Source organism: Leptodactylus fuscus, chromosome 7 (assembly GCF_031893055.1).
Source record: "Leptodactylus fuscus isolate aLepFus1 chromosome 7, aLepFus1.hap2, whole genome shotgun sequence".
Classification (NCBI taxonomy): domain Eukaryota; kingdom Metazoa; phylum Chordata; class Amphibia; order Anura; family Leptodactylidae; genus Leptodactylus; species Leptodactylus fuscus.
The window spans coordinates 93,420,614-93,436,570 of NC_134271.1; the positions used below are offsets into that span (position 1 = coordinate 93,420,614).

General features: G+C 41.7%; 1 protein-coding gene across 1 annotated transcript; it reads right to left on the minus strand.

Moving 5' to 3' along the window:
- Positions 1 to 267: 267 nt before the first annotated feature.
- On the minus strand, positions 268 to 15,853 carry GMFB (glia maturation factor beta). The gene is made up of 7 exons (XM_075282558.1): positions 15,753 to 15,853; positions 13,746 to 13,842; positions 8,279 to 8,328; positions 7,765 to 7,816; positions 6,118 to 6,198; positions 3,867 to 3,940; positions 268 to 3,367 (listed from the first exon to the last, which is right to left on the minus strand). Exons 1-7 carry the CDS (start codon positions 15,753 to 15,755, stop codon positions 3,296 to 3,298), a joined length of 429 nt encoding a protein of 142 aa, XP_075138659.1. The 5' UTR covers positions 15,756 to 15,853; the 3' UTR covers positions 268 to 3,295.
- Between the last annotated feature and the right edge of the window lie 104 nt (positions 15,854 to 15,957).

The following is a 15,957-nucleotide window of genomic DNA, read 5'->3' on the forward strand; positions in this document are numbered from 1 at the left end:
ACCCACTGATAAAAAGAATGGTAACACTGAGGCCCCATTCATATCTGCGTTCAGGTTTCTGTTCGGGGAGTCCGCTTGGGGACCCCTCCTGAATTGGAACCTATAAGCATAGAAAAGTGGTTACCTGGGAAAAAAAAAAACAAAAAAACGTGGACCCCATAAACTATAATAAGGTCCATGTGGTTTCCGCTCGGTAACGCATGGAGTAAAGTCCTGAAAACAGCACTTTTCTCTCCGCAAGCTTTGTGCGGAAACCACACGGACCCCATTATGGTCTATGGGGTCCACGTGTTTTCCCAGGTAACCACTTTTCTATGTGTATAGGTTTCCGTTCAGGGGGTCCCCAAGCGGACTCCCCGAACAGAAACCCGAATGCAGATGCGAACTGCAATTTTGAAATCTATTTTGAAACTCTAAGTAGAATTATGGTTTCCCATCACTGCAACAGCTGAAGAGCCATAGGACAACAACCACTGGAATAAGAGCGGGTTGTAAACATTGATCCACTATAGCCCGGTACCGAAACCTTGTTTACTATACAATTGTGCATGGAACATGAAAAATAATATGTAGTGTGTACATTATACCAGTCAGTATTGCAAAATACAGATACATGCTGATATGCCAACGAACATTACCACATGCAAGGCTGCTCAAAAGCGTATACATCACAGATTCACAGTAAAAGTTGCCATCTTGTATGCTTAACCGGTAGAAAACCTACTGTTTTACAATTACCTGTTCAGCCCACAAAAGATCTTTTGTAGGAATGTTAAAAGAAAAAGAAAAACACTAAAGCGGATATCTAAGGCTAAATACAAGCTTCTGAAGGAATAGGAGATTTATGACCCAATATAGTGGCATGATTTCATGGGCTAAAATTATATTTCACTCAGATAACATTGACCAGGTCACACATGCTGGTAAATTGTGTAAAGTGCCAAATGTATCCCATCCGGAATTTCTGGGTCTGTGTAAATCCTGGAATGATAGCAAATACTTATGATTTGATTGACAAGTTTGGCACCATATGAAGAGGTGAGGGAGGCGTTGTGAGAATCCCAATGCAAACTATTATGGAATGCCTATATGCAAATGTAGGTTTAGCCTCATCATGCAAGTCACTGGTGTCACATATTATTACTGTTAATTATACTACTCATTCTAGAGCAAAAATTGATTAAATAATCCAGAAAGTTATATTAGATCAAATAAGTAGTAACTGGTATTCATTTACATGAGTATGTCCAGCCTTGCCCTGCTTGGGCCACCTGAGAATCCTACAGACAATTTATATGAACATCACTGTAAGGCTAACCACACTTTGATTATTTTCAATGGATCCTCCCAATTTCAGTGGGATCTGCTGAAAGTGTATATGGTCACCTTGACAGCTCTTCAAAAGGATGGCACAGGTTGCAATCTAACATGAAGGTAAACAGTGCCAACCACTTATCCCTATCTATCTAGGGACAATAGGTGAGAGGAAATGTTTGGAACTGGTCTGGTGCACAGCAAATGTTTCCTCTCTGCACATCTAAGGTGCCATTTCCTAAAACGGGGAAACCCCACAGCCTGCTGTGCTGCTCCCCCATAGTGTCCAGTATGTGGACATCGACTGTGTGCCAGATATCTGCAGTACATAGAAGACCATGGACATAAGCATTTACGGTCTAGGTCACTGCTCGGAGAAGAGGACAGCGCAGAGAGGGCAGTCTTCAGTGTTCACATCCTACAGTTCACATAATCATGGAAGAGAAATACACAAATACCGTTAACTGCAAGAAACACCATATAAGTTAGCTGACAATGTTAATGACCAGACAGTCTTTGCAATAAAAGAATTGGTCCCATCTCCAAAAAGTGAAAAGTATTTCTTCTAACCCATGGTTAATACAATTTCTCAAGCTTTTCTATTTAGTCAAGTTCTTAAAAACAGTACAGTACTGTAAACCTGCTTTACTAGACTCAAGAACAACCCTGCTTATTTGTATAATGATTAATATGCATCAGTTAGCCATAACCAATACAGTCGCCATGAAAGTTCAAGGGTAGTCCCCCAGCTTTACTAGCTGGATGTCTACCCATGTACAGAGATGGAGCTTGACACCAAAGGACAACTCAGAGTTGGTCATTTCCTGGGGATTTTATGAATTTAAGGAGGCAATGCTCTTAAAAGGGGTACTTTGGGACTATAATATTGGTCAACTGTATTACTAATATGAGATTGTAGGGGTCCAACACCCAGAACCCCTACAGATCAGTTGATTGATGGGGCTACAATGTTTGGACAAGTGCCATGGCCTTTTCCCAGCTTACCAAATCACAATACCATACATGGTATAGTGGCTGTGCTTAGTATTGCAGCTCAGCACCATTCATTTCAATGGATTGTGAAGTCATTGGCCTCAGAAGAGGAAGTGGAGCTCACTCAAGCACATTCTTCACACAGCTGATCAGCAAGGGAGCTGGGCATCAAACTAAGAATAGGCCATCATTATCAAAGTCCTGGAAAAACCTTTAAATGTATCAAATTACACAAATGGGTATTACCGTTTCAAGCAAATACAAAGATCATTTGTTTATACAATGAAAAGTTATCAAACATTCCAATATATGATCCATTTTCATTCTTTATAGCTTTGAGGAGATCTGCTTGCTGTCATTTAGTGTGAACCTTCATTGCTTTCTTCTGGGGTATAAAAATTTTGTCCTGGTCTAGTTAGAGATGCCTCTTATAACCAGCAACCATGTGTCCATCATGTCACAATGAAGATAGCAAGCAGAGATTCTAAAAACCATGAAGATATGGAAGGTATATTGAAAAATTGTACAAATTTTCATTACACAAATAATAGCATGTATTTACTGTATCTGTAATACCCTTTCAATGCAACCAGAGCGTGGTAGCAGTAAGTCACAGTACACGTATATACCATTTCAACCAGATTATGAAATGAGCCAAGCAGGGTATAAATTGTAACAATAAATCCTAACAGATAGATCTTGTTAGTAATTCCAGAATAATAAGGGCTTTGTCCAGTCTGGCCAGGATAAGACTTTCCAGTGCTTACATCTCCCACTGCACATGGCAATGAGGCTTCTCCAGGCAGTGAAAGAGTTAAGCAGTTTAGTGTTGCATGATACCAATTTGCTACTAAATTTACATTAAGAAAAAAAACTGTACATCTTTGCAGCACAGACACTTGGAGAGTGGGCGGACATCTTGTCTAAATAAGAATTAAGAAGTATAGAGGGAATATACTTCAGGCTCCTTTACATAGAAAAATACAGGCTAGTTGAAAAACCCCAACTTCTCGAGCAGCCATTCTTCAGTGAGGTCCTCAGTGTTTCTAATCTCAAACACCTTGAAAAAACAGGAAACAGATTTCAGAGCACTTCATTTAATACTAAAACATACAAAAGGGAAAAGCGTAGCTTTACATGGCTACCGAAATACTACATAAAACACTGTACAGTACCAAATCAGGTACATTACCCATGCTAGGTTCACATGTTCATCATGTTGTCCGTTGTTCTGGTCCATCTGAGGGCCAGAACAACGTACAGGTGCAACGCTTGACTCTTAAGTACTATCATGGTGTCGATCATAATGATATGGGTATGATAGTGGTGTATGATAGACACCATGATATTACTTAAGGGTTAAACAGCAGACACATACACAGAACCGACAGACCCCACTGGCTATAATGGGATCTGTCAGGTGTCCATTCTTTTTAACTAAAACCGAACAAAAAAGTTGGACTTGCAGCGCTTTTTGCTTGGCGATTTTTCGACAGACTGACACAGATATATGAACAATAATAATGACCACTACCACAATAACAGCAGCAGCAGCTTACCTTTGTGAGTTCAGCTTTCTGGACAAGTTTATTTTTGCTCCCAGCGTACATCATCTGCTGTTCTGGTTTACACCCTAGAAAAACGAGAAGAAAACATTTTTAACTTGGTTAAGCAGAATAATATCAACAGTAAAAATTTTCCAAAAATAGAAACAAGCCACACATCTGATCCCACTGGACAAAGAAATGATCAAAAAGGTGTCAGTATTAGTCCATATAGATGGTAAGCAGGGGACCCCTAGTCAGGAGCTGTGGCAAAAAGCTATTCCCACGTTTGTGGACTTATGCAACGTTATTACATGATCAAGTCACCTGAATGGAAACCATGTAACAAAAACAGTAGCAGCTAAGATAATGGCCGAGGATTAGTGGAAAGGGACCCACAGTGATCAACTGATCATTAAAGTGACTTTATTAAAAATAATCTAGACCCTGACCATTCTATACTGAAGATCTGACTAATAGGAGCCAGGCTAATTACTAGGGAAGTGCTTCCAGACAACACCACTGAAAAGACTGGTTGTTAGGCAGTATATGCCTAGCACCACACTGTCAGACAAGGAGTGCTCCTTTTGCTTTGTCACACCATGTGATTCTCATTTTAGGCTGTGGTGTGAGTGAAAATAGTCTAAAAATAAATTTAGAATGTTTAACAACATTTGAAGAACCAGGCCTTAGGTCTTCTACTATGCGTCATCCATATTTGGCCCTGAAATTTCAGATGTAGCAGAGGTAAGGGGGCTAGCCACTTTAACTTGACTTTCGACTGATGTAGAGATATAAATACACACTACACTTACTATGGGACCCTCTTGATCCCTCTGTGCCAATTTCTTTATAGCGGAAGGCCCCTGTTCAGCCATCTGCCTGGGTTATGTGGAATTCACTCCTGTTCATAACATAGAAGTGGCTGGAGGTCATTTACGCCTGCGCTCCTTTCTAGAGAACAGTATGTTGCTATGGAGCTTGCAGGGGGCAGATGTCATTTTGAGGCAGAATCCACCTTAAAATCATCTCAACTCAATGGCAGATTTTTTTTCACCTAACCTATTTTTCAGCTAGACGAAGAAAGAAGCATCAGGATTGATCTTCAGGTGGCTTCTGCCTTGAAAAAGTTGCTACAAAGAAATGTTACCATTTTTTTTTTCAAGATTCCACCTCAAAAATCAGCCTGCAATAAACTCTATAAGAACTTACCCAAAGAAACCACCACAGAGGGGTCAAGTGCACCACATAGTACTTGCCAGCTCTTATTCATATACACACAAACATCAGTTTAAAGTTAACTCACAGAAAACCAACCCCTTTTACTAGACTTTTGGCCGCAGGCTAAATTTTTGTAGTTTGATATCTGATCATAAGAAACAACAATAAAATAACATGGAAAAAATATTTTTCAACAACCTCTCATTGCTTTTTGTGGTCATCAGATATCATGCTGCAGCACTTTAAGGCTAAGGCCCCACTTTTAGGAAACATTGCTTTTTTGTTGCAATTTTGGTTGCATTTTTTTGAGCCAAAGCCAAGAATGGCTGCAAAAGGAATGGGAAATCTATAAAAAGTGCGGTAATTGTACTTCTCCCTTCAGCTCAATCCACTCCTGGCTTTGACTCCAAAAAAACACAACAAAAAAAATGCTGCATTTCCGCAATGTGGGGCCTAAGTCTTAAAAAGGCTTTTCTAGCCACAAATGGAGTTTTCATACTCGTGACCTATGCATAGGATAAGATATCAATATGTAACCTGTGGAAGACAGACATCCGGTCCTCATACAGATCAGCTGTTCTGGCCACCTCCAAGTACACTCTAGAGCAGTGCTGCAGCCACATTCACTGCATAACAGAGTGTTGGGTGACAGACCCCCCACAGATCACATAAATGGTGGTCAGACCTCCACAGATCACATAAATGGTGGTCAGACCCCCACAGATCACATAAATGGTGGTCAGACCCCCACAGATCACATAAATGGTGGTCAGACCTCCACAGATTAGTTTTCCAAGATTTCATCAACATACATCCTGTGTATAGTTCATCAGTATTAGAACTCCATTTGGTGCCAGAACCCCCTTTAACTGCTGCAGAAAGTCCGCGTAACTCTGCTACATCTGTTATCTGCACATCTTTATCACACTAGCGGTAGTTATGGTGATAGATGTTCACGATGTTGCAGATAAGGTGTAACCTGTGAATTGATGGTTAACTATTTGAGTCTAGCTTCAGTTTTGACACACAGAATTACCAGACTTACCTACAGGGCTTGAGAAAATAAAGCACAATGGATAAGACACTCTCCCATCCTCATGCTGGTACTTATAACTGTACACTATGAATGTTAGAAGATGTTAAGAAAACTAACCGCTAAGTGCAAAATACATAACATTCGTAAAACCTCACAATCTGGGTTCTGGACGTGGCAAGCAACCTTTCTGTTCCTCTTAGTGCCCCCACAGCCTGTAATTTAAAGGGGTTTTCCTTGAAAGAGATAACATATTGCTAGTAAACACCAGGACACCCACAGTTTCTCAGAATGAGAGGGCTGCAGGATCAGTTTAGGATTCAAAAGGGTATTCCAGTTTTCCCATATCCACTGGACTCCCACCAATCATAAGAACGGGGGTCCCATTCTCCTCTGGAAATGAAGCAGCAGGTCACTGCTGCTCCATTTAATCTCTAAGAGACTGCTGGAGGTAGACTGCAGAGCTTAGCCAACTCTGGCAGGACCATGTGCAGCAGATGTCAGAAATGGTGGGTGTCCCTGTGGTCAGACCCTCATACCTTAGTTTTCCATGATCTCATCAACATACAGTAGAAAAAAATCCACCATGTAAACTGACCTGCAGGGCGAATATTAAATCTGCAGAATGTCAATTTATCTTGTTGGTTTTATCCCTAGATTTCCACCTTTTACCTGTCACAGTCCCATGTGGACATACCCTTAGCTGTACGACAACCCAGCACCGTGTCCTCCTCTGGCAGTAAATGAAGCCACCTCGGAGTAAAGGTTATAATTCATGTAACTTCTTATTTCTACACTGAACTAACAAAGAGAAGTGTAAGATGAAGACACAATTCAGTCACCTGACAGTCGGTTTCATGTGACTGCATCATTGCCGCTGGAGACAGGGCCAGATGCTGGTAGTCATGAGGTGCAGAGGTAGCAGATCTGATGTTAGAGAGGGCTTGAAGGTAGTATTATAAATAGTACACACAGCCTTTTGCACACAGGCCTTGGGCAAAGGTCGCTATGCTACACCGGTATTAGTAAAGAGATTATGCAATGAGAAATGAAGCATATCAGTGCTTTATGACTTATATACTTTTACATATGGGGGGGCTGTGACTGAGTTACACGACTGACTCTGCTCTACTCTATGAAAATCAGCTGGAGTAGAGCAAAGTTGGTGAAGTCACAGAAAGCCAGAGTAGCAGCAGTGAGGACAGCGGACAAATACCTCTGGTATCCTGCTGAAGTAAACCACTGAGATTCTGGGGAACCTCAATATTTATTATTAATATAGCATGTCCAATGCAGGGAATGAACTTGTAAGGGGGTGTTCACACTTGCGCTGCTGTCTGCTCGCCGTGATTCCACCAGTGTCATTATGCAGCCTCTCCGATGTGAAAACACTTTTTTTTTGCACAGACACAAAGTCAGACATGCGGACAGCAGCGTAGGTGTGAAAGTCCCCTAAGATTTATTTTTTGCTGCATAACCACTTTAATGCCACATAATCGATATAGAAGCTTCAAGTTTTGACTCTGCTGCTAGATGTGGATGAGCTCCTTGCAAGATAATGTTGGCTGCGCAAGCATCCCAACAATCTAAAAAACAATGGTGCAGCATGTAAATCTTTAGTTTGCAGCCCCAAGCATGCAAGTCATCATGAAAAAGGATATCTGGGCTGCCTCTCTGGAAGTTCATCCTTGAGTTCATCTGGAGAAATACCCTGGTGAAAAAAAGAAGCAGCAATAAGGGTAGGACCTCTGAGAGCTTTAATTACAGAGCTGGAAAAGCCTTGGGGAACCTGGCAAGTTACCAGAATTGAATCATATTGGTATTTCCATATCAGCCGGGAGCAGTGAATGTACCAGCTGCAAGTGTCGCTCTGCCCATACATGTATTATGTTAGGGTGGTAGTGTAATACCCATCTACAATTATAGCTATACATTAGGCCAACACTTATCAAGGTATGGAGCATCGGCTGTATCAAAACTGCAGCGACTAGCGTATACAGATTGTCAGAGAAAGCTGGAAACTGAAGGTTTGCAACAGCTGGAAAGCCATCATTTAAAAACAAATGCATTAGGGGATCCCTATATTCAGGTCAGTTTATGTGGTCATAGCTTAGGCCTGACCTCAATACATTCAGCCTTAGAATGTAAAAAACTAAATCCATATGGTACTGACCTCATGTTCTTCTTCTAGGACAACCAGACGTCTGTCTTTGTCTATTTTCACTGGAGGAAAAGAAAAAAAAGAAAAAAAAAAACAAAAACAGATATCAGAGTCAGCAATAAGTGTTGGAATTTTTCAAGCTACCTTGTTATCATCTGATACCCACAACGATTTTCAATTAGTTTCTATTCCCATCTAATGTTATAATATATAATCGCTGCTGATCTGTTAGCCTAAGGCACGTTATCTTTTTGCCGAGTCTACACCTGCACCAGAGTCTCTGTTGGAGATACCACTGCAGAAACGGCCAGAAATTGCAGACTGCTCCTTATTGTACAGACCCATAGCCTCAGAGACAAAAGTAATATGTGCTACAACCTTAATGGGGAGATATATATATCTCACAACACCTTAAAGCAGAAAAACTGATAGGACACCACAAATGAAGGCTAAGGGCGGGTTCACATCTGCGCCCAGTCTCTGGTTTAGCCAATTTGGCCGGTTTCCGTCTTCTGCCCCGCGAAACTGGACAGGAGACAGAAACCCGGCGGTCAGCTTTCAAACAGGTTTTTGTTTTTTTTTTAAGCCGGACACGCAGGACTTTGTATCCGGTTAAAAAAAAAAAAAAAAAAAAAAAAACACTGTTTCCCCACAGACAGGCAGAAGACGCACACAGGCGGTCACCTTTACAAACCCATTCAAGTAAATGGGTTTGAAAGCTGACTGCCGAGTTTCCGTCTCCTGTCCAGTTTCGCGGGGCAGAAGACGGAAACCAGATGGATTGGCTAAGTAACCTTTTAGAATTTTTTTTTTATTATACCAGTGCAAAGATGGAATTTTAGTACTTCCCATAAAATTATTTTCTTGTTGTATTAATTGGGGGACACAACACCATGGGTATAGACCAAAGCAAAAAAAAAAGAACACAGAACCAACATCACCTCCATGTCCTGAACCTGAATATGTACCAAAACAATGAAAAAACAAGAGAGGAATCTGTGTCCCCCAATGGATAAAACGATTCTAAGGATTTTACACAGAGAACAAAAACCTGCAAACTGCTCTATAGAACATGGTTTACGCTTGGTAGTCCCCTTTAAATTGCCTACAGTCTGCACTGATATGCAGTAATACAGCACACTAGTTTATCCATCTTCTATTGCACTGCTTGGGTGTCAGTATTCACTGTAGTTTTGTAATGTTATCTATTGACTAAAATGAATAGACCCACAGTCAGCTACAAGCGGTTTAATAATATACTTGTTTTATTAACCACAGAATTATCACCAGTAAGCAATGCTGAATCTGGGCTGCCACCCACAGGACTCTCTGGCATAGCCTTTTACATGTAATAAAGTGTGCCCCAGCAATGTCTACAGTTTGCATATACATATAGTGCAATGTCCAAATGGTTCTGCAGCCCAGCCCATAGTCCCTATAATAATGAAGTCATTACCTGTCCTGTAAGCAACACTGAAACCAATGGCAGTATTTTTATAAATCTCATTCATATACGAGCAGGATGACATAATAAAAGCATGGCGTACTATTCAATTATCTATTGTCCTGGTACATGCGGAGCAGCCCACTGTACCATCACCATGGCAGCTGCAGACTACCCAAAAATGAGATTACAGGAGCTAAACAGACCTCACAAATGTATACAGATGCCTCGTACATCCGAACACAAATAACGTAGGGTTCCACTGTTTCCTAGTTATATCTATTGCTGGGAAAGTTGGGTGATAAACTATTACGGCTGCCATTATAGTTTCCATAGTCATTGCTTTCTTAGAATCTTGAACGGAAAATTTACTTATTTAGATAAGGATACATCTTCCCAGGCTTGGACTGGCCTGAGGGAAGCAGATGAATCCCCTGGTGGTCCCCCTGATTCAGGAGGCTCTATTGGGCCTCTAGACCCCCACAACCCCTGCAAGAGTAGTGCATGACACAGTACACTCACTGCACTACATTCATGAGATGACATCTAGGTACAGAGGCAGGCCAACCACTATCCTCCATTCTGCACCCCATCTCCTTATAGTCACTACAGGGCCTCTCATCACCAACCCTGCTAATAGTGTCTAAGGCAAGAGCAACGGAGTGTCATAAGACAGAAGGGGTCCAAGGTGAGGGCTAGGTAGTTTTAAAAATTTGCGACTAGGAGGCAGGTAATTGCATTTAGCTGTATAGTGGGCCCTAGGCATCCCAGTTACCATTAACACCCATAACCGGACAGGTTTAAGACACTGGCTGACAAGCTCTATGTAACGTATAAAGAAATCCGCATGCATGTCACCCATCTTTCCCTGAAACAGATAAATCTTTTTAATAGCACTATAGCGATTTCTTATATATTATCAAAGGAGCACATTGGGCAAAGCAGAGTTCAAGGAATAACATTTTCAGAGCTTCTTAAAGGGATTTCCCGTCTCCAAATCAAATTTTCTTACGGATGATCTATATACAGGATAGGTTATCTGTTTAGAAGCCTCCGGGTGTGGACAGCAGGGAAATGCTACTACTATTCAATAATAGGATAGTAATAGGATTGGCACAGCAGCCCCATACACTGCATAGTGGTGGTCCACTGAACTACAGAGCTGCTATAATTTCTTGAATAGGAGCTGCCCGCTCAGAAGTTGCTAGAAGAGATGTCCTGTGTGGGGTCCAGGTGAATAACCAGTTTGCTAATACTTGTTTTATTACAATTATCAATAAGCAAAGTTGCATCTGTGGCTGCCACCTACTGGACTACCTGGTAAAGCTCTTTATATGTGCTATCTGCTCTGCTGTCTACAGTGTGTATATACATATTTATAGAAGTGCAACATCCAAATGATACTGCGGCCCATAATGTAATAATGGAGTCATTGCCTGTTCTGTAAGCAACACTGTAATCAGTGGCAAAACAAATGAGCGATCCATAGGATAGGTCATTAGGATGTGACATGTCGAGGTCTGGCACCCAGATCATGCACAGATTATTTGTATTAGCAGCCTCCAGGTGTCAGAAGCTGTAGTGGGCAGGTTAGTGGACTATTCAAGTAATAGAAGTGGCACAGCAGCCAGACCACTAGCAGCTTCTGGCACCAGGAGGCTGATGGAATAGATGATCTGTGCGAGGTCTAGGTGTCAGATCCAGACAGAGAACATACTGATGGCCTATGCTGTAGACAGGTAGTCAGTAAGAAAATTCTATTTGGTGCCAGAAAACCTCTTTATTAAAGGGATGGGGCTTAGCTGGAAAGCAGGTGTGGCCAAATAGGGAAAAAGCTTAGTATAAGAATTCAACATGAACACTAAAGTAGCATAAAAAGTATGTACGAAAGTAGGCCAGCAGGACTCATTCACACAGTGAAAAATTAAAGAGGAGTTAAGGCAGATTTTCTGGTCCCTAGGCTTTCTGCCATGGGTTTCACTGGTAGACTGGCAGGTTCTGTGGCTTGTCAGCTATGGAATCCGAATACAATGGAAGGCAAATTCAGGCCGCCTCAATATTAGCCTCATATTCCTCTGTCTGAACATGATGTGCGGACACGATTCGTGCGGGCAGTGCACGGCAAGCACATGGACTCCATTATAGTCTATGGGGTCCGTGTGCTTTTACAGCAAAGCATTTGCAATTGTGTTTGTATTCCGTTTGGGGGGAGAGGGGTCTCCATGCAGACTCTCCCTGGATGGAATACAAAAGCAGATGTGAACAGGGCATTAGGGTAAAGCCCCACTTAGCGAATCGCAGCCAAAAAGCATTGTTGTTGGGGCTGGGGAGGGGGGGGGGGGGGTTTTGAATCTCGGCAGAAAATTTCTGTTTCTATTATACCTATACAGTAAACGTCACGAGCGTTTTTGAAATTGCACCATTTCTGTTGCAGATTATTTTCTGCTGTGTACGGAGGGGATTAGTTTACACTACATGGGGTCCCGGGATTAAAACGTAATTAAACATTTGATTTCTGTGAAATCCTGCATTTCTTTATTGTTCCCCCTTGCTTCTCTATGGAGTAAGTAATGCAGTGAAAACAAGGGCGGGGGAGGGGCGCTGCAAACAATTATATCTCAGGCATTATAAAACATTTCTGGTGTCATATGTAATGCCATAATACACCACCAGTTTTGCTCAGAGATTCCTTTAAGAAACTGACAGCTTTAATCCCTGAACCTGTTTCACTAGATAAACATATACTTTCTCTGCTAAGCAAGTCTATAGTAATAGTAAACCACGCAAGCATAAAAACAAGAAAGTATAAGGTACAAAACAACATCTCAGGGTTACACTGCTGACATATGTACACCTCATAATACATAAAGTAAAATCCCTTTAACCCTACATCGACCAGCCCAGACATTAGAACACAAATATAATATATATATCAGGCCTTGTTAACAACTGTTTAACATATTTTGGACATACATATACATTTTATGGTACTGTAGCATGTCAACACAAGATACCAAATATTATTCTGAATTTAGCATTGGATGGGATTGTTGCACAAATCTTTACAAGATAAATACACAACACAATTTCAAGTTATTTAGCATTATTTTAAAAAGGTGTCAACTACTGAAGACTATCACGTTTTTTTACATTATTTTCCCATAATATATATTTTTTTTTGATTTGGGTCCTTGCGCCATTTTTCTGATACAGAACTCCAAAATCCCCTGCATACTTTCATGCAGCCCTGATACAATTCTTGCTTTCTGACTCCACCACAAGGTGGTTCCTCCCAACATAGAAGAGCAAATTGTACAGTCTCAACATATCAATGCCGCTTCATGAAGAACAGGGTGCTGCCGTTCTGCTATACACCTGCCGATAAGCCTTAAACATAAATGGAGTATCCCTTTGATGGGTAAACAGGCATGAACTAAATGAAGGACAACAAAGGGGATATAAAGGATTGGAAGCGCATAGCCATTTTTGTTTCCAGAGACAGCACCACACTTGTCCATGGAATTTGTCTGGTATTGCAGCTCACCTCCGCTGAAGTAGATGAGGTTGAGCTTCAATGCTACTCATAACCTGTAGACAAGTGTAGCACTGCTTCTGGAGAAAGCAACCATGTTTTTCCAATACTGGTACTAGGACTGGATAGTGGGCTGTTCATTGAAGTTTCTGTGTCTGTCTCTCCTCTCTTACTCAGCTCCAGCGTAATCCTCCCTTCTCCATAGACTTCTATTGTGAGCTCTAACATGACACCTCTATTACCTACCTGTCTAGCACTAGAAAAATGACATTCAGCAAATATTGCAGAGTGAAAGTTAGTGTACCAGATTGGAAGAGTAGAAAAAGCAGCATTTTTTGACTGATAAAGCTATATCGCAGAGATTCTTACACTTGCTTGTACTATTAATTTATGTAAAGTCTGATGAAATGTTAGTGACCATGTATTTAATGGCATTACATGGTCATTGTTCAGGACTCTGTAGAAATGCCAGGGCTCATTCTTTATGGGCAACAGAAACTTACTGATAATGGCGGCATTGCTGGTCTCCTTGCGGAAACGAAATTTCTTCAGCTTCTCCACAAGTTGCTCATCCACTTCACACACAACCAGGGACTCACTCTATAATAATAATAAAAATAAATATATCACCCTGGAAATTAACAAACAACATTTTTCCTACTCCGATGAATTTCACAGTGAAGTTTGGGCAGAACAGGAGTGAGACCTGCTAGTAGAAAATAATGAGTCTGCCTCACATTCAGCTGAATTAGAGGTGGAATTTTTGAGGCAGATTCTGCTGAGTGAACCCTTATATTCCATTGTCGAAATTACTATTCTGCTGATGTGAATGGAAAAAAAAATATTGTCATCCAACATATCCCTAGATGAGCCTTTATAAATGCTGCAGTTTTTGCTTTAAAAAAAAGATGTGTTGGCCCTCCTGACATGTCTGAGCAGATTCATGCAAAGTTCTGTGGGAGAAGATGCAGTAACGTGTTTATCTTCCCAGTACTGGTGTCAGGAAGGTACAACCCCACTCTATTCATATCAGTGGGGCCAAGCACTGCACTTTGACTGTATCTGCTCATTTTGGGGTTAAAGGGGGTTTTCCGTGGAAAAAAAAAAAAAACTTTTAAAAAAGGTCTGTTAGTGCTATCAATGGGTTAATAAGTGCACCCAAATACTTTTAGCAGCATTTTGAGTGACTTCTGGCGTTCTCTTCCTTTGTATTTTTTTTACTTGGGTAGATTTCTACTGTCTTAGTCTATAACTACCATGATGCATTGCAGTTCACTCAGGGTGGAAGAGAGTAGTACTGGTGGCCTCCCGTCTCCGGAAATGCTGAAACGGGACATCACCGGGAAATCAGGAAATGTGCCTGGGACGGTCACGTAAGCGACCCGGGCATATGGGCAAATATACATTTTTTTATTTTTTTTTAATGGGAGTAAATTAGAAGTTAGGCAAGGGAAATGGGATTAGCTTAGTGGGAAATTTTTAATTTATCCCAGCCATCCCCTTTAAGAGTCCAGTGGATGGTTCTAACCTGTGATTGTACAAGTATGCATAAAGAGACTGCTGTCAATCATTGATTAGCGCCACCTACTGGATTTATAAGCCCAGAATGAAGAGATAGTTAAAAGAATTTTCACATGGCCTTTTTGCAGCTCAGTCCCATTCAAATGAATGGGGCTAAGCCACAATACAAAGGCACAGCCAAAATACAATGGGAGTAATTTACTACGGTATTCTCTCTACATCAGAGTACTGGGATGATATTGAGGTACACATGTGGCCCCAATCCCCACCTGCCACGTTCTTAGGGATGCCTCAACCCAGCTGACTCATTATGGTTCACACCAGTTTCCTGTCCGGAGTTAGAATAGAAACTTACGCCAGGTCCTATCTGCTATACATTACTTTAGTGGCAGGACTTTCAACAGATTTATGAAGAGACCACAGCCTCTTTCTAAACATCTCGGTCGCTGACCAGTCAGGCCATTTATTAGACTGATGTATATGCAGTGGCCTCTTGAAACAGCTGTTTATTGGGGAGACAGGGTGTCAGACCCCTGTCAATCTTCAGCTGATGACAAAGGACCGGTCATCAATAGAATATACTGTATTGCTTCCCATGTATGTCCTGCTCTATATCATGCTGCCCATAGATAGGACTGTACCAACAATGTCACAAATTCCCATTAAACCAGTAATCTACGGGCAAGACAATTTACAAGACTTCCATAGAGAAAACTTCCAATGGCGCCACCTACAGTCTGGCAGCTTGTACTACTCTACATTGGGAGGCAGGCATAACTTTCACCATGTCTGCTTAGAATGGCAGTGTCAGCACAGAAATCTGATGTCAAGCAAGTTTCCAGCCCTGGGGCTGCATTTCCTGTGCAGAGATCTGGGAGTCTCCCAGGAATGGGAGGGTGGAGGGGAGGCTGTGGCGGCCGCATCCCCTGCCAATCACTGCAGCTTCTCCTCCGCTGCGGGTATAACCAGGCCCCCGGCTACCCACTCACCATGTCCGCTCCCCGGCTGGTAACACTGCGCGGTAAAACCTCTGGCTCTGCCCGGACTACTCAACCACCACTCGGTAAGGGGAGAAAAAGCCAAATGTCACGTGACTTTGGGAAGAGACCAATCAGAAACATAAAATTGTAGCAATGGGCGTGACAAAGCAAAAGTAGGATAGAATCAAAGCGAGCAGCCATATTGGCCAAGGGC

Coding starts and splice junctions, on each gene's coding strand:
- GMFB (XM_075282558.1), bottom strand. Junction 3,941..6,117: donor TATTTTCTCAAGCCCTGTAG/GTAAGTCTGGTA, acceptor TCGTTTTTCTAG/GGTGTAAACCAGAACAGCAG. Junction 3,368..3,866: donor AGAAAGCTGAACTCACAAAG/GTAAGCTGCTGC, acceptor TGTTTTTTCAAG/GTGTTTGAGATTAGAAACAC.